General features: G+C 58.8%; 8 protein-coding genes across 8 annotated transcripts; 5 read left to right on the top strand and 3 right to left on the bottom strand.

Annotated features, from left to right (window-relative positions):
• Nucleotides 1-734: 734 nt before the first annotated feature.
• On the top strand, nucleotides 735-2131 carry SPRG_13368 (hypothetical protein; the record flags this gene model as incomplete). Its single annotated transcript, XM_012352344.1, has 3 exons — nucleotides 735-1475; nucleotides 1525-1718; nucleotides 1771-2131. 3 exons carry the CDS (start codon nucleotides 735-737, stop codon nucleotides 2051-2053), a joined length of 1218 nt encoding a protein of 405 aa, XP_012207734.1. The 3' UTR covers nucleotides 2054-2131.
• Nucleotides 2132-2850: 719 nt separating this feature from the next.
• SPRG_13369 (hypothetical protein) lies at nucleotides 2851-5174 on the top strand. Its single transcript, XM_012352345.1, has 11 exons — nucleotides 2851-3059; nucleotides 3106-3201; nucleotides 3249-3387; nucleotides 3441-3582; nucleotides 3632-3682; nucleotides 3734-3899; nucleotides 3956-4218; nucleotides 4265-4378; nucleotides 4426-4509; nucleotides 4561-5038; nucleotides 5080-5174. The coding sequence occupies exons 1-11, from the start codon at nucleotides 2887-2889 to the stop codon at nucleotides 5105-5107; spliced, it is 1734 nt and encodes a 577-aa protein (XP_012207735.1). The 5' UTR covers nucleotides 2851-2886; the 3' UTR covers nucleotides 5108-5174.
• Nucleotides 5175-5187: 13 nt separating this feature from the next.
• On the bottom strand, nucleotides 5188-5487 carry SPRG_13370 (hypothetical protein; the record flags this gene model as incomplete). Its single annotated transcript, XM_012352346.1, has 1 exon — nucleotides 5188-5487. The coding sequence occupies one exon, from the start codon at nucleotides 5485-5487 to the stop codon at nucleotides 5188-5190; it is 300 nt and encodes a 99-aa protein (XP_012207736.1).
• Nucleotides 5488-5537: 50 nt separating this feature from the next.
• On the bottom strand, nucleotides 5538-6222 carry SPRG_13371 (hypothetical protein; the record flags this gene model as incomplete). Its single annotated transcript, XM_012352347.1, has 2 exons — nucleotides 5538-6081; nucleotides 6128-6222. 2 exons carry the CDS (start codon nucleotides 6220-6222, stop codon nucleotides 5538-5540), a joined length of 639 nt encoding a protein of 212 aa, XP_012207737.1.
• A 1311-nt stretch (nucleotides 6223-7533) lies between these two features.
• Nucleotides 7534-8723, top strand: SPRG_13372 (hypothetical protein). The gene has a single exon (XM_012352348.1). The coding sequence runs from the start codon at nucleotides 7539-7541 to the stop codon at nucleotides 8643-8645; it is 1107 nt and encodes a 368-aa protein (XP_012207738.1). The 5' UTR covers nucleotides 7534-7538; the 3' UTR covers nucleotides 8646-8723.
• An 839-nt stretch (nucleotides 8724-9562) lies between these two features.
• Nucleotides 9563-10936, top strand: SPRG_13373 (hypothetical protein; the record flags this gene model as incomplete). The annotated part of the gene is made up of 1 exon (XM_012352349.1): nucleotides 9563-10936. The coding sequence occupies one exon, from the start codon at nucleotides 9563-9565 to the stop codon at nucleotides 10934-10936; it is 1374 nt and encodes a 457-aa protein (XP_012207739.1).
• A 590-nt stretch (nucleotides 10937-11526) lies between these two features.
• Nucleotides 11527-12930, top strand: SPRG_13374 (hypothetical protein). The gene has a single exon (XM_012352350.1). The coding sequence runs from the start codon at nucleotides 11620-11622 to the stop codon at nucleotides 12886-12888; it is 1269 nt and encodes a 422-aa protein (XP_012207740.1). The 5' UTR covers nucleotides 11527-11619; the 3' UTR covers nucleotides 12889-12930.
• Nucleotides 12931-13875: 945 nt separating this feature from the next.
• Nucleotides 13876-15949, bottom strand: SPRG_13375 (hypothetical protein; the record flags this gene model as incomplete). The annotated part of the gene is made up of 10 exons (XM_012352351.1): nucleotides 15742-15949; nucleotides 15597-15692; nucleotides 15414-15543; nucleotides 15222-15372; nucleotides 14966-15173; nucleotides 14846-14923; nucleotides 14495-14793; nucleotides 14331-14435; nucleotides 14034-14281; nucleotides 13876-13986 (listed from the first exon to the last, which is right to left on the bottom strand). The coding sequence occupies exons 1-10, from the start codon at nucleotides 15927-15929 to the stop codon at nucleotides 13876-13878; spliced, it is 1614 nt and encodes a 537-aa protein (XP_012207741.1). The 5' UTR covers nucleotides 15930-15949.
• Nucleotides 15950-16132: the final 183 nt, after the last annotated feature.

The following is a 16132-nucleotide window of genomic DNA, read 5'->3' on the forward strand; positions in this document are numbered from 1 at the left end:
CATGGCCGGAAGAGTACGCAGAGGCAGCGGGCTCGACGCTGGGCGCACCGCGCTATTGAACGACGGCATCCTCACGAGACCGGCAGTTTATGTAGTAACTGCTGCCAGTTTGCACTTTCTGACTGGAACCGATTTGAGAAATCTCAGGGCAATCCTCTACGAGGTGACACGGTCGTCGACCCATCGTCGGACTGTTCTACAAATCGAGGAAAGTCAAGTATACGTCAGAGCATAATACGTTATAAGCCATGGAGGCTCCGAGCGCACAGCATCGATGTATAGAGTCAGAGCGAGGTCGTGGGACGTTAAAAGTTGCGCTCCGAGATTGCACTAAGGACACTGCGATGGCCGTCATTCCGTGCAAGAAGGCCCATCGGTGCATAAATACTTGGCGCCGACAGCTTTTTCCGAGCTGTCGCCCCCCGTGGTACGATAAAGGCTTCACCAGAGATCCAGCGTCCAAGAGTTGAAGGGCCAACGCTAGACGCACGCAACTTTTTGTCTCTGCCGCGCGCGTTCGCCGTGGCCATGCAAATCAACGGTAGGGTTCATCGTCCGTGGCGACTGTACGCACTGGCACGGGCCCGAAGCGCCGCCGACTGTGCGTGCAAGGCCCATGACGGCGTCCACCGTGCAAAGAAGATCCACACTCTGCCATCGACAATCACTATCGTTGGGTGCGGTTAGTCATCCCCATCGGCCAGTCCATTCTTTGCTCTTCCGACAGCGCAACGATGGACCCTGCGCAGCTCGAGCGGCTCCTTCACGACGACGTCGACGACGCCTCGCTCGAGATGCTCCGCAACATGATGCTCATGACCACGACGCCCGCGCCGGCGACGACAGGCTCGAGCGACAGCAGCTCGCCGTCGCCTGCGGCCGCCAAGCCCAAGCCCAAGCGCACGCGCAAGCGCGAGTCGCACGAGCTCGCCTACTTGCGCGACAAGGTCGTCGACTACACGTCCCAGCTCGAGGCGCTGCAGCGGCGGAAGGACCGCGCGGCCGAGGAGGCGTCGCCGTGGGAGACAGTGTCGCGGCGCCAAGCGTCCGAGCGCTACGTCGTGGAGCAGGAGAACGCCAAGCTCAAGCAAGCGCTCGAGCACCAGCGCGACATTGCGCAGACGCTCCTCGAGATTGTGACGAAGCGACCACGCCTCATGGAGATGCCGCACGTCGCCGACACCAAGATCCACCGGCTCGTCGCTGAACCCGCGACCGAGCGGCGTGCGACCGCCAACGCCATTGTGCAAGCCGACTACGCGCGGCTCGAGAGCATCTTCCTCACGCGCAAGCTCCATGAGACGACTGAGATGGTCCAGAACACGTCGATTGCGTACGACGAGACTGTGGGCACGATACGCATGGACTGCACCATGTGCGAGACGCACAATGTGGGCTACAAGCGCTGCGCCGAGGCAATCTGGCAGCTCTACAACAATCTGGTACCAATCGAAGTCAAAGACACGTATTTCACGGTAGACGCCTCCATCGACAAGTGCTACATCGTACCGTCTCGTGGATTAGATGCTCGAGGACTGGGACGCCGACACGTCGTATGGCCGCCTGGTCATGACGACCCGGGGCACCGAAGTCCAGTGCTTGATTGTTCAGAAGCGCTTTATCGAGTCGAATCGCATTGTGATTTGCTCGAGCACGATCGCCGAAGACGAGAAGTACCCGTACCACACCGACGCCTATATCTTGCACGAAAGCACATGGTATGTTTTGATATTCAGATTGAGATTCAGGTTGAAATTGAGATATAAACAGGCTCGCGATTGAAAAGATGGACGAGAACACGGCCCGCGTGAAATTTTGCAGCCGGGGCGCCGTGCCCTGCGCTGAGAAGGCGAGGCACCCGACGCTCTTCGAGTCGACCAAGGCCACGTCCACCGACAAGCAGCTCCTCCCGCACTACGTGGCGCTCGCAGAGTTTATGCTGTCGTGCTACCAAGCGCACTTCGACGCGATCAAGCAAGCGCTCGAGACCATGCTCCAGCCATACCTGGCGGAAAACGCGCGTCCAACGCCCAACGACGTTTTTGAAATTTAAAAAACACTCGAAAAGATACTTTTCCCAAGTTGAAGTCGGATCGTTTTGGCGGGAAGATAAGCGGACGTAATAAATTGCATATACTGGGCAGAATATAGTGTGTCCAGCGCGATGCATGCGACCCTGTGGCAATGCTAGCGTGGATGCCTCGGGAGGCGTGCCAGATGCGTGCCCGGCCTTATTATTATAGTACTAGTAGCGACACAGGCCTTCGCAGCTTCGATACACTAGTCCAGGTACATCTAGCAGCGAAGGCATGGGCTCTGGAATGTGCGTCCGGTCGTCGTTGGAGGATACCGGATCGTTAGAATGGATGCAATTGTGGTATCGTAGATGCCACCGTCGAGAGGCAGGCAGGTGCCCACGTGTACCCACCATGTGTGCGTCTAAAATCACGCTGTTCCAGGATGCTTGAGAAGCATGCATGTCCTGCTTGGCGATGTATTCCAACCGACTCGTCGACGCAGTACGAGTTGCTAATGTGCAGTTGTGTTGGCTCTTTGGAGCCATGTCCTAGATTGGGAAGGCAATCCGACAGCAAGGCCATACATTGACGTAAAATTTATGGCGGTGAGTATATTTGATATGCATAACCCTAGGCCAAGCAGGATGGAACACTGGGAAGCACACAGGGACTCGGTTGCAATCATGCCGATTTGTATTGGCTTTAGTGGATAGACTCCGGAGCTCGACACTCTTCAGTCGGCGCTTTGGACAGGCATTGTCTGTCTCTGTTCCTGTTGGGTGATTCTAGCCGTCGAGCGGGTTGGCCGTATCCGGACAGCATGGTTTCGAAGCTCAAAGTCCACGTCATACCGTCGAAGGTAGAGTCGATGAGGACGATGCTGCTGCTGGCGACGCTGGCGTCCGCGACGTGGGCGCTCAAGATGGAGCTCCACCGCCACGACGACGTGCTGCCAGTCAAGCGCGACCGCGACTCGCTGCGCCAGCTTCGCCGACTCGACGATGGCACGTACCAAGGCGTGCCTCTTAACCTGGGCATGGGGTCAGTGGCTCGACCATGGCATGCGTGCACTCATCGCCTCATCTAGGACGCACTACGCTTGGATTTACGCTGGCAATCCGCCGCAGCGTGCCTCCGTCATCGTCGACACGGGCAGCCACATCATGGCCTTCCCCTGCAGCGGGTACGACGACTCCATGGTGGCAATATATCGACGACGCGTCTGCCTAGGTGCCACGGCTGCGGACAGCACACGGACACGCCCTTCGACATTGTCAAGTCGTCGACGCTCCGATACCCGCAGTGCACGGCGCGGCCGCCGTTCAGCTGCTCGGCGTGTTCCCGCGAAAACCAGTGCCACATCTCGCAGGTATATATACCTTCTTGATCACACCGCATCGTAGCATCCTCCACCGTGGCTAGTCGTACACGGAAGGCAGTAGCTGGGACGCCGTCATCGTCGAGGACCACGTCTGGCTCGGCGACACGGCGCCAACGCACAACGAAGCGCTCAACACTTCGTTTGGCACGCGCTTCATGTTTGGGTGCCAGAAGAAGGTCACGGGTGCGTTCTGTCTACCTCGCCGTTCGTACCTCAACGGCGATCTCGGTAGGCCTCTTTGTTAACCAGGTGGCCGATGGCATCCTGGGCGTCTCGGACACGGGTACACGCCGGCCTCTCCACCTTCAACTCGCTCAGATATCCACGTTTTTAGCCAGCACCAACATTGTGCGAAAGCTCTATCAAGAAAAGAAGATTCCCGCCAACGTCTTCTCGCTCTGCTTTACGCCAACAGGGGGCACGATGGCCTTGGGCAGCGTCGAGACGGCGCACCAGCGCGAGCCGCTGCAGTACGCCATGGTGTCGACGGCCAACAACGGGTGCGTCGGTCGCACTCATCTTCATAGCACATATATCGATAGATGTGCATTCTTAGGTGGTACGCAGTCCACGTCGAGTCGCTTCGGCTCGGCAACAAGCCTCTGGACGTCGACGTGTCCTCGATGAACTCGGGTCGCCACCGCGTAATTGTCGACAGCGGCACGACCGACTCGTATTTTCCATCGAACTACGCATCGGCGTGGAATGCGGTATTTGAAGCCGCGACGGGCCAAAAGTACATGACGGACGACGGCCACTGCGAAGGGTATGCGGCCGCCGACGTCGCGTCGTTCCCGCCGTTTGAAATGACACTGCGCGGTCTGTCTGCGCGTAACTTGATAGATTGAAAGCGTCGTGGTTTTAGGAACCGACGGCAGCACATCGGCCGTCTTGCGGATCCCAGCGTCGCAGTACATTGTCGCCAACAACCAAGGCCAGCTCTGCAGCACCATCTTCTTCACCGAAGCCAACGGCGGCGGTATTTACTCTGTGCACAAAGCAATTCAGGATCTCATGCGACCCTAGTCATTGGCGCCAACATGATGATCGGCCACGAGTTTGTCTTTGACTTGGACGCTCAGCGCGTCGGCTTCGCACTGGCCAACTGCGGTGTGTCTACTATTGGATATTGACGTTTTGAGTCGACGAGTATGATGCTAGACTACCGCGGGCTGGACCTCGAATCCAAGTTTGTTGACGTGGCGCCATCGACGAAGAATGCAACGCTGTCGCCTGTGCTAGCAAGCATGGCCACCAACGTCTCGGCGAATGCGACGATGGACGTGTCGGTGCCCACCACGCCGCCCGTTGCGCCGCAGCTCAAGGGCGCATCGATGCACGCGGCGTCCGCGCCGTTCGAGTTCGACGTTTCAAACGCCACCGTTGTCTTTGTCGGTGTCGCGTGTGCGGTCATTGTGCTCGGTATTGCGTACCGGCTCGTCTACCGCAAGCGATCGCGCGCCGACCAGACGTGGACGAGCGTCCCGACGCTGCAGGAAGAGGCCGAGGAAGAGGAGCATCATGGCGTGCTGCCCGACGAGGCTGATGGCGACGCGCCCAAGCGCAACAGCTTGAGCGACGACGACGACGACGAGTTTTTCGACTCGGAAGGCTACGTCATGTCGCCGCGCAGCCTCCGGTACGATCCGTCTCGACGACGGAGCCTGACTCTTCGACTAGGAAATGCAAGGAGGCGTTCGAGCCGTGAGACCAAAAGGAGATATGATAGTGTACATCGATTGAATAATCCAATGTCGTGGCAAAGTACTAACTAGACGTATGGTGTCTCTAGTACCGTCGTGCAAGGGGAACGGCGGTGGACGAGCCGCGAGGTGTCATGTCGTCTTGTTGCATGTCGCTAATGATTGTATCCAGGAAATCCCGGTCGCTAAAGAGGCTGTCGGTTGCAAGCATCTGGAACGGTGCGGGCCGGAAGCCATACGAGGGTGGAAGCTCCAGTGCGGGCTTCCACGACTCGGGCATGTAGCGCGGCTCCACGTACGCTGGCGGGTGGTGCGGTCGTCGGTGCAGGAGCATCGGGTTCAAGTACGCCTCGTCCTTCATGGGCATTGGCGGTGCTGCATACATGGGCGACGACTTGGGCGCCTCACTGGGGCTTTGCCGGACCATCTCGGGGGTCAGTGATCGCTTTGGCTTGGTCTTTTTGTGGCCGCGTCCGGGTTGAGTGCTTTCAGCTGCTTGGCGCCGGTCCGCGTCGACTCGATGCGGAAGCTCAGTGACGAGAGCACGTCGACGACAACGAGATGGCCAATCGAGTGCGGTGCGAGCAGAAAGACCTTCATCTGGTGCTGGACGTTGCTCTTGACGAAGCGGGAGCTGACCCAGCCATAGTGCCACGAGTTGCGCTTCGAGTTGATCTCAAAGATCTGGCGGCCGGGAATGTACCCGTCAAAGGACGGGTCGGCTATCCGGTTGGCGCGAATCCACGTGTCGCCTATCAGTGGCGGCGACGGCGGGGCTTCAAACGTCGCTTGCGGCACCACATCGCCGACCAGCAGCGACTGCGACGCTTCGAGGTCAAACTTGGCGTAGACAACGAGGTCGGCCTGCGTACTGGCCGTCTCGACGAGCAGTGTGCTGCCGCAGTAGCCATGCGCATTGTGTGTCTTGCAGCAGTGCGGGAAGCAACGCAGGTTCTTGTGGCCCGAGCTCTTGTTGTTCCTATGGTTTTGCATGAGCTTCACCGCAGCATGCAGCCTCAACACACCGCTTGTACGACGTCTGGAAGAGCGGCTCGTTGCATTCAAGGTGGATGAAGCGGCTCTGCTTCGTCGCCGACGTGTACATCAAGCTCGTCGTCATCCTCGCTCGGCGCAAGCAATATTGAACCACCAAGTGAAACAGCGGAATGCGCCGCTGCCGTGGGACCGAGGTTGGAACGGGGCGTTATAAAGCGTGCCCAAGTATGCATTTACAGAGTGAAAGCCACCACGGGGTAATGTAGCATTGCATATTATATGCTGCAGGATATGTATTGTGGCAGGTATCAATTCCGATGCCCGCATGGTGCGATTTGATTGGTTGGAAAGAAGAAATGACGGAAACGATGTAATAAGATTAAGCTTGGTGTTTGTATACCCACTCGGCCAGCTGGGACCTGCGACACGGCACCGAATCATCGTTTTTCTGTATTCAAAGTGATGATTTTAAATTCGCATTCTTTTATCTTCTCTTGATAATTGTATCAAGATGGCAGGAAACGAAATAAAAGACTACGCGAGCTGCAGACTGGCACCTTTTAGGCGCGAAATTTTCACCGCGGGCGCAATGCGATTGGCTGTTGCCCGATCGACTAAACGACCGACTAAACGAGGCAAAAGGGTTTGTCCCATCGCAAAATGGCCACCCACGATTTCACCCGTGTGGCACGACCACCAGCCTGCTCTCTCAGATGACATTGCACCGGCTTTGCAAACAAGAACATTATCCAGGATCAACTGCTGCGTGGGTGCGAAAAGCTCCAGGATAGCACCGGGCTCCTTGGAACTGAAACGGGTTCAACCTCCCTCTTGTGTTCCTGTTGCGACTGCAAGGTACCAACGAGGCGGGCTCGTCCTTGCAATAACCAAATCAGCTCCTACCAATCACGCCGGAATGACCTCCGTTCGAGTAGCCACACGAGCCCTTCTCGCTCGTTGAACGTCGTGTAAAACAGCATCCAGGGGAAGGGCCATCACGCTGCCACGTGGCCATCGATGGTGGTAATCGCGCGTGAGTCGCAGGATCAAAATTTGTCGTCCTAAAGTCGACGCCGTTCGATTAGTGTATCGTCTAGGATGGCTGCCGCGTCGATTGGTCGCCGTTCGCACCATCCAGAACGCCTTGCGTGTGCAGCGCGCGGTAACGTGGCAGCGTTCGGCACCACATTTTTCGAGGATGCGACCGACGCAGCTCGTGTCCACTCGTTCAAATATTGGCCGCTGTGATAGCGAGTACCCGAGTACCCATGGCACTGGCGCTCGTCTGGCGCGTGAGACTTGGCGCGACAACGTTCGTCCCAGAGCGTTCTTGGGACAAAGTCCGGTATGCTTTAGTTAGTCGGTATTTAGTCTAGTCGAACGGTCCCAGCTGTTGTGGACGAGTACCGTGCCGAGGACGTTGGTCACAATATCAGAGCGATGGTCATGAGCAATGTCGGCGGCGGGGTCGGCGGCGGCAACGGTGTGCACATGGTCTTTAGCACGAGCTGCTTGCAGCCGCACCGCTTCTTGCTCTCGTCGTCGCTGCAGCTGTCGGCTGCCCGCGTCGGCCAGGTCATTGCCGGGTGCACGCTGGCGCAGCAAGCAAACATCGAGGCCGAGCCGACCTTCTTCTCCAATTACACCCGCATCTTCACACGCGCATTCTCGCCCCACCCCCAGCCCGATATCACCGACGAGTACGACCCGTACAACAAGCCGTTTGCGCTGCGGGCCTTTCTGCAGCAGCTGCCACCGACGATGGCGACTGTCATCGCGCTCGTCGACGCCGACTATATGCTGCTGCGTCCATGGAGCAAGGCGCACAAGGTCGTCGACGGCCACGCCCTTGCGCAAGACTGGAGCGTCTACTTGGACGATGCGCCGCGCTCGGCGCTCCGGCAGCGCCTCTGTCGTAGCCACGCGTGCAAGGAACGTGTGCAGCAGTCGCCGTTTATGGGCCTTGGCCCACCCTACCTCTTTACGCTTTCCGATGGTCTGCGCTTCGTCGACGACTACTGCGAGCTGGTCGTGCGTGGCCGAGCTCTGGAGAAGAACGACTGGATGCTCGAGATGGTCGCCTACGAAGTCGCGGTCGCCAACGCTCATGTGCACCACGAGAGGCGCCAGGACCTAGGAGTTACCGACCCGCACCTACCGCTGACGTCCGAGCACTGGGCCTTTCTGAACGATACAGACGCAGATCCGTGCAGCGACCCGATCGAGGTTTCATGGCCGAGAGAGCCTCCGACAGGGCTGCACTACTGCCAAGTGTATGGCCCCCAGCCGGCGTTTTACAAGTATGATATGCCCGAAGACATTACCGAGTGCAACAGCATGCTCTTCGCGCTGCCAACGACCAAGCCAACGCAGGACCGCGTCGCCCGCCACGAGACGTGGGTCGCCTGCAGTTTGCTCAAGTGGATCAACTACGCGCTGCTTCAAATCAAGACCCGCACGTGTCGACGAGGCTTCAATACTTTTCGCGGCCTCGTCCTTACCAACGCGACGGGTGACGGGTCCGCATACCCGCAGCCATCCGTTTAGGTGTGGCACGAGCGTTCATTGTTATAGAGAACAGCCTCTTCGTGGATCCAGTATTTATGCAACTATATGTGTTGAGACCTGCTTCGTCTGCGCACCAATGGTGGTCGAAGGCAGGTGCTTACCAGAAACAAAGAACATAGACCTACGCGTAGAGTCGGTGTCGTTGAGCTTCAACTCGAACTGCATGCAGAGCTGCAAGCACGTGTAATGTAGAGGTCGGGGGCACTAACTACAACAATATGCCAGTGCAGGAGCCTGCGTACGACTGACTTCGAGCGAGCTATCCCTCGGCGAGTCGGGTCACCCTGGGATGGATCTCTCCGTGCGCAGCTCACTCCCAACGACCAAGCGCTGGTGCCAACTCCCACGCATTCAGGCGTAGCACTACGTATGCGAAGTCTTTGTAATGAAGATACCGCGGAACACGTTCATATATATTAACACGCCAGTACACGAAAGTTATGGTACCAAGCTACTATCGTTGTTGGAATGCAAGCAAGAGACTGTGGCTTCTTCAATGTCACTCTACGTACTGCTCAATAATGCTGTCGTACCAAGGTGAGTATGACCACGTCCATAGTCGAGGCGAACCTCGTAGCCTCGAACCCTACCTGTACTGTACTAGTAGTACCGGTATGGGGCTGCTTCGAGGACGTGCTCAGCTCGATTGTTGCGACGAAGGGAGAAATCAACTATTTTCTTGGTTGCAAGACCTCATAGCGCGAGTCTCCTGCTCGGTGCAGCTTGCTTCTGCTGCGCTTTTTGGCGCGTCCTTTCTAGCCATGGCCATCCGCGGGATAGACGATGGTTCGTGACAGAAGGTCGCCAAGCGGTCACTTTGTATGGGCCGGTATGAGTTCTATTTCCGGTTAATACCTCCGGATACGGCGACCTGGCACGTGTGTCAGAGCAAAACCATGGCGATCGCGGCGCGCCGGCCGCCGCTCTGGGCCGCGGCCACCGCGTGCTTCGTGCTCGCGTCGACCTTTCTCGCGCTCACGTACGAGTCATCGATCGTGATCCATGCGCCGGCCGCGTACCTGCGTGTAGCGCCCCGCAGCGGCAGTGTGCACATCCTCTTCAGCACGAGCTGCGACCAAGGCCATCGCCGGCTTCTCTCGAGCACGTTCCAGCACTCGGCGACGCGCGTGCACCACCGCGGCCCGATCACAGAGATCATCTCGGGCTGTTCGCTTGCGCAAGAGACATCGATCAAGCACGAGCCGGTGTTGTATTACGACTACCATCGGCACTTTGCGCCGTCGTTTAGCCCGCATCCGGTGCCCAACGTCACGGACGACTACACGCCGTACAACAAGCCCTTTGGTTTGCGCCACTATTTGCAGCACGCGCGGCCGCCAGCGAGCCTACGCGGCGACTTGCCCTTCGCGCTCTTCGACGCCGACTTTGTCTTGCTCGCGCCGCTGCATGTCAACACGGGCGCCGACCTCTCGGCACACTACGTGGGCCAGCGTCCGGGTCCGGTGTACGATACAGTGCGAGATGGTGTCGCGATCGCACACGACTGGGGCAACTACATGGGCGCAGCCTGGTTCCGCGACGCGCTCCATAGCACGCGGGACGAGCTCTGTGCAGGGCTGCCATGCGCCGACGTGAGCGAAGCCGACGGGCTCGAGTTCTATGGCCGCGCGGGCCCGCCGTACATAATGACCAAGTCGGACGGCGAGCGCTTCGTCAACGACTACTGCGACTTTGTGGTCCGTGCGCGCCAGAAATTTCCGGACCAGTGGATGGTCGAGATGTACGCGTACTCGCTCGCGGCTGGCAACCATGGCATCAAGCACACGATCGTCAACCACTTGGGCGGCAACTGGCCCGGTGGCGAGCCCTTGGAAGCGTGGGACTTTGCGCCCGCGAACATGGCCAACCCGTGCGACGACGGCGACGTCGTGCTCCCTCCAACGGCGCCAACCGCGATGCACTACTGCCAGCGCTTTGGTTTGCTCGAGGACCAAGACAAGGGCTATCATTTTTACAAGTATTCGCTGCCGCACGACGTGATGGACTGCAACGCGATGCTCCTCTCGCTGCCGCCACCGAGTCAGTGGACCGACGTCAACCGTACGTACAGCGACGAGGGGAAGCGGCGCGTAAAGCGCCACGAGGTCTGGGCCGCGTGCTCGCTCGCCAAGATCATGAACGACGCCATTGTGCATGCCAAGGCGAAGGGCTGTCTGCACGGCTACAACGCGTACGAAGGGCTGCCCATGAACGAGACGCCAGCCCGCGACAGCGCGTACCCGCGCAAAGCGACGCCGGCCAAAAAGTAGTTGTGCACCCATCGCTCTCTCGTAGTACTACGTCCTACTCGATCTCGATGCGACGACGGCCGAGGCTGCATCTCTATAGTACCCGCCAAGCGTTGGGCCGTCGGCCATGCGGCGTACTAGTAGAGCGCAGTCGGATGCAATCTCGCATAAGTAGAAGCTACGAAGCCGAGCGCCTCGCGCGTCCATTCAAAAGCACCGCACCAAGAGCAAGCACCCTCATCGACGACGCCACGCCAGGTGGCGCCAGGTCGGACAATCGGGAGCGACAGGGTGTGCTGGTGTGTGGCGGTGAGCCCACGCACGCGTGCTTCAACGTTGGCGCAAAGTGACCCAACCGTCGCAGAGGCGCGGCCCACTCGCACGCGCGAGAGAGTGGATTCACGCGCCAGATCCATGCGCCGGCGGCCCGATGCAGGTAACCTTGAACCTGTCTCGGGTGGCGGCCCGCGAGCTGCGCCACGAGTTTGCCTTTTTTTCATTACGTGAAACGCTCCAAGATCGCGATCACTTGAAATGGATATACCATACAGCATACGAGGTGCGCGCCACCTGGGTTGAAGTTGGCTCTTCTGGGCCATTCACCAGATGGCGCTTCAACGTGTCACAAAACGGGGCCGATCCGTGGCAACTTCTATTCGGTCAGTTTCCTTTTGCCCGCCCGCAGCAGCAGCAGCTCGATTCCAATGACCTCGACTCCTCCTCCTCCGAAGCGCGTCTTCCCCAAGAACGCCCGCTACCCCGACGAGTTCTTGCAGAAGATCCCCAAGACGGACCTCCACTGCCACTTGGACGGCTGCATTCGCCCTGCGACGCTCATTGAGCTCGCGCAAGAACAAGGCGTCGAGCTCCCGACGTACGACCTCCAGCAAATGAGCACGTGCATCTTCAAGGAGACGTACAACAACCTCGAAGAGTACCTCCGCTGCTTCGCCTACACGTGCGCGGTCATCCGCAACCCGGACGCTCTCGAGCGCGTCTCGTACGAGCTCGGCGTTGACCAGTACGCCGTCGGCGTCCGGTATTTCGAGGCCCGCTTTGCGCCGCAGCTCCTCGCGGATGCCAACACCATGTCGATCGAGCAGGTGCTCATCCACGTCAACAACGGTCTCCAGCGCGCGACGGACGAGGCCAACGCGCACGAGGACGTGGTCTCTGGCAAGACGCCGCGCTACGGCTTTGGCATCATTGTCTGCGCCATGCGCTTCTTCCTCCCCGTCTTTGGCCCGTACTACGAGCACTTTTGCTTTGTGCACAAGCACGAAGAGCCGCACCGTCTCTACGGCCTCGCGTCCATGGCGCTCATCACGCAGGCGTACGCAGCCAAGGTCGAGCACAACTTGCCGATCGTCGCCTTGGACATTGCGGGGGCCGAGAACGGGTTCCCGGCCTCGGACCACATTGAAGCGTTTGCTTACGCTCACAAGAAGTTCATGCACAAGACCGTCCACGCCGGCGAAGGCTTCGGCCCCGAGTCCATCTTCCAGGCCATTATGGACCTCCACGCAGAGCGCATCGGCCACGGGTACCACCTCTTCCACCCCGAAGAGATCCGGAAGGACATGTCGGACGAAGCCAAGAAAGCGTACTGCGATGGCCTCGTCACGTACATGGGCAACATGCGCACGTGCGTCGAAGTGTGCTTGAGCTCCAACCTCCAGACCGTGCCTGCGATCGAGAACGACTGCGCCCGCCACCCTGCGACGCAGATGCTCAACAGCAAGCTCGCGGTGACGCTGTGCACGGACAACTGCACGGTCTCGCACACCGATATGTTCCGCGAGGTGCGCCTCGCGGTCGATGCGCTCGACCTCACGCCGGCCGAGCTCCGCCGCGTCATTGTCACGGGCTTCAAGCGCTCGTTCATGCCTGGCGACTACACGGAGAAGCGCAAGTACGTCCGCGACGTCATCAACTACTACGACGCGCTCGCCAAGGAGTACAACATCGAGTAAACGCTGCAACATATACGAAATTGAGAGTGAATAGAACCCAGTCTTCTTTTATGATGGTGGAGAGCTCGAGGACACGATGCGAGCAATAGAGAGCGCAATGTCCCGAAGCCCTGGCAACGTAGCGATGTAAGCGTAGTCGGCGTGGTTGCTGCTGCATCGGCAGCCACCACGACCCATAATGACCACGACCACCGCGCCACGTTGCGAGCACACACGTTGCTTAGCGAGCTGGTATCATATACACCAGCCACAACCCAACGAGGCTCGACTCCAGCTGACACTGACACCGCTGGAAATCGAGCAAAAACACTCCGTTAAAAGGTTATCTCCGCCGAGGAGTTGATGGCTGGTGGCTCACCTCGGCCACGCTGACGTGTCGACAACTCCAGACAACCTGCTACTGGCAATAAGCATGGAGATGAACGACTTGGCCGTAATGTACGTGTGAGGAAGTATTATACAACAACAAACACATAAAATAAGGTCGAGCGTGTTGGTTGTAGCCTCGTGGGATCGTTCCGTGACGTGATGTGATTGGTCGAGCGAAAGCGACAGCAAATCGGATTTCTGAGGCTGTAGGGGTCCAACGGCGATGCGACGCGGCGCGTTGGGCTCTCCAACATGCCTTCTTTGCACCTGCCAAGTATGAGCGATTTCATTTCTTGAGCGCAACGCTTGCCTCCTCCGTGCGCGGCCGCACGACCCAAGTCACTCTGAGCTGGATTGGCTAAAATAGCCCCATTTTTAGCGAATCAAACGTCACAATGACCTGGATCGGGCACGTGGCGTCGTCCTGTGATCGCATCAAACGCGCTTGATTCCCTTGGCATTAAATGACTCTAGTTCGCTACCACGCCTCCTGCCACGGTCGCTGTAGGAGCCCCGACAAAGTGTTGGGTGCTTTGAGTGTCGTCGCCGCGCAGAAGATATGTCATATCGACAGTGCACAGCAGACAAAATGTACGCGTTCTACTATAGCTCTGACAACTACTCCGAGTCGCTTTCTGGAATCGAATGCAGATCCGGCGACCGCGAGAGGCGGCGCTGGGGCGACGGTGGCGTCGGGGGCGTCATGGGGCTTCCATCCCCCGACTCAAACTAGACAATAAGTGCTCGCATCCAGATCCAATGTCTGCATCGCGTACCAGTTCTGGACTCACATCCGTTGCGTTAAGGGCAATCGCGCGCGGCGACGGCGAGTGGTCGTTGGTCGAGAGGCGCACCCAGCGCGTCTTGGCGCCACACTTGCGGCGAAGGAGAAACGTAAAGCAGAGGAGCACGAGCCCCATGAACGAGCACGCGACCAGCACCGTCAAGAGCGTCTCGTACTGGTACCAAAGCGACTTGATCGGAGGCAGCACCAGCGGTCCGGTTGCGACACTCGGCCCAAACACTATTCGGTACATCCGCATCTCAAACTGAATCTCAATGCTGCCACGTACAGAGCGCACGGCTGTTGGCATCGCAGCGCGCGGGGGCAAACCCGACGCGCCGGGCTTCCATGTCAAAGATGACATTGTAGTTGAGCATCGTGCTCGCGCCAAGGACTACAATGCAGATATGTCGTTCAGATAGTCTTCGTGGCGATCAAGAGAGAGCGTACCACCGCTGCCCGACGGCTCGGAGAAATGAAAGCTTGACGTGTAGTGCCCGTCCTCGCTCACCTTGGTGTAGTACTGCGACGCTGGAATGCGGAGCGTGATCATGGACGACCGGGTTGGCCCGCGGAGCGTGAGGACGATCGGAGGCAGCTGCCCGAGCTCGTCGTCCGTATAAATGTCCTCGGTGTTGTCCAGAAAGTCGCGTCCGCCCGAGAGCTCGTTGAACGCAGCGTTGAACGCGGCCGCGGCGCTGCTCGGGAAGAACGAGTCGGTCGTACCGCTGTCGACAATGACACCGCGGCCACTACAGCGCGTGATGATGATCCATCGAACTTGGAGAGGCGCCAGACGCGTACTGGTTGTACGTCGCGGGCACAATGCCAAGCGACTTGTTGCCGACGCTAATGTCGAGAAGCTCGACCGTGAACCAGCCGCTACGCATGTTTCAGACTGCACGGGGTCGACTAGGGGTGTACCTGGTGGTGAGGAGCGGCGTGAACACGGGTGCTGCGAGGTGGACGCTTTCGTCGGCGCCGCCGAGGACCATTTGCCCGCCGTTCTCTGCAAAGCAGAGCGAGAAGAGGTTACGGTCAACGCGGTTGGCCGAGACGAGGTAGGCCATGAACGTGTTGTTGTCCTGGGAGAGCCCCATGATCCCATTCTCTTTCTGCCCAATGAAGAGCCCTAGCAGCATTGCACATAGAGAGGTCGTCTTTACATGCGACGCAGTACCTGTCTCCTTGGTCTGGCATCCGATCGGAAACCGCACGCCCGAGGCCGCCATGGTTGTGGTTGCATTGCTGCCGCCAGTCGCGTCGAGCGGCCCGACCCAGCAGAGCTCGTTGACCAAAAGCGCTGACCACATACTGCCTTCGGCGTAGCTCTAGCACCGCATGACGGATCAACTTTGAGGAATCGACAGACCTGCGAGATGCGGCAGTGGTCTTGCTCGCAGGACGAGCAGCCGTCGAATTCGTCGCACTGCATGAAGCGTGCGGTGGACGACTTGGCAATGTCGTACGGCGGGTCGGTGTGCGTACCGCAGTTGGGGCATCTACACAAGTCGCACGGGTGGCAGAGGCCATTGGACTGCAAGCGTCGTCCTACGAGGCGCAGGGCAGCGCGGTCAAGTGGCTGCCCGTGTCGACAATCACCGAGGCCTTCTGCGGCGGTAGACCCATGTACAGCTCGGCGTAGTGTGTGCTACAGAGGTCGTAGCATGCAGAAGCAGTCGGCCAAGGCGCTGAAGTACCCGGCGCCCACGCCCAGCGGGACTTGGTTCTTCAGAAACGGCGCCGTCGTCGTCGCGTTGGCCGCGTCAAGGCGCCGCCGGAGAGGCAGGTCGCGCTTGAGGTCCATGCGCACGACGCGGTCTTCGCGGAGGCAGGCGGCCCATGGAAGCAGCACGAGACCGAGGACGAGCCGCGCTACCGTCATCATCGCCAAGCACCGAACCGGAATCGACACTATTTTGCCCGATATGGGCAAAATAGGGTAAACAAGAACCAGTCGGTTTTAAGCAACCTGATCCGGTCGATGCAAGCCCGCAAGCTCATGCTCGGAGCCAGCTTTGTTGTGCCGAAACGGTGCCAAAGTATAAGAGCCGCTATGTAAGGAGCCGATGTGTACTACTCTCGAGTATC

The sequence above is a fragment of the Saprolegnia parasitica genome, assembly GCF_000151545.1.
Source record: "Saprolegnia parasitica CBS 223.65 unplaced genomic scaffold supercont2.97, whole genome shotgun sequence".
In the NCBI taxonomy this organism is placed as follows: Eukaryota; Oomycota; class Saprolegniomycetes; order Saprolegniales; family Saprolegniaceae; genus Saprolegnia; species Saprolegnia parasitica.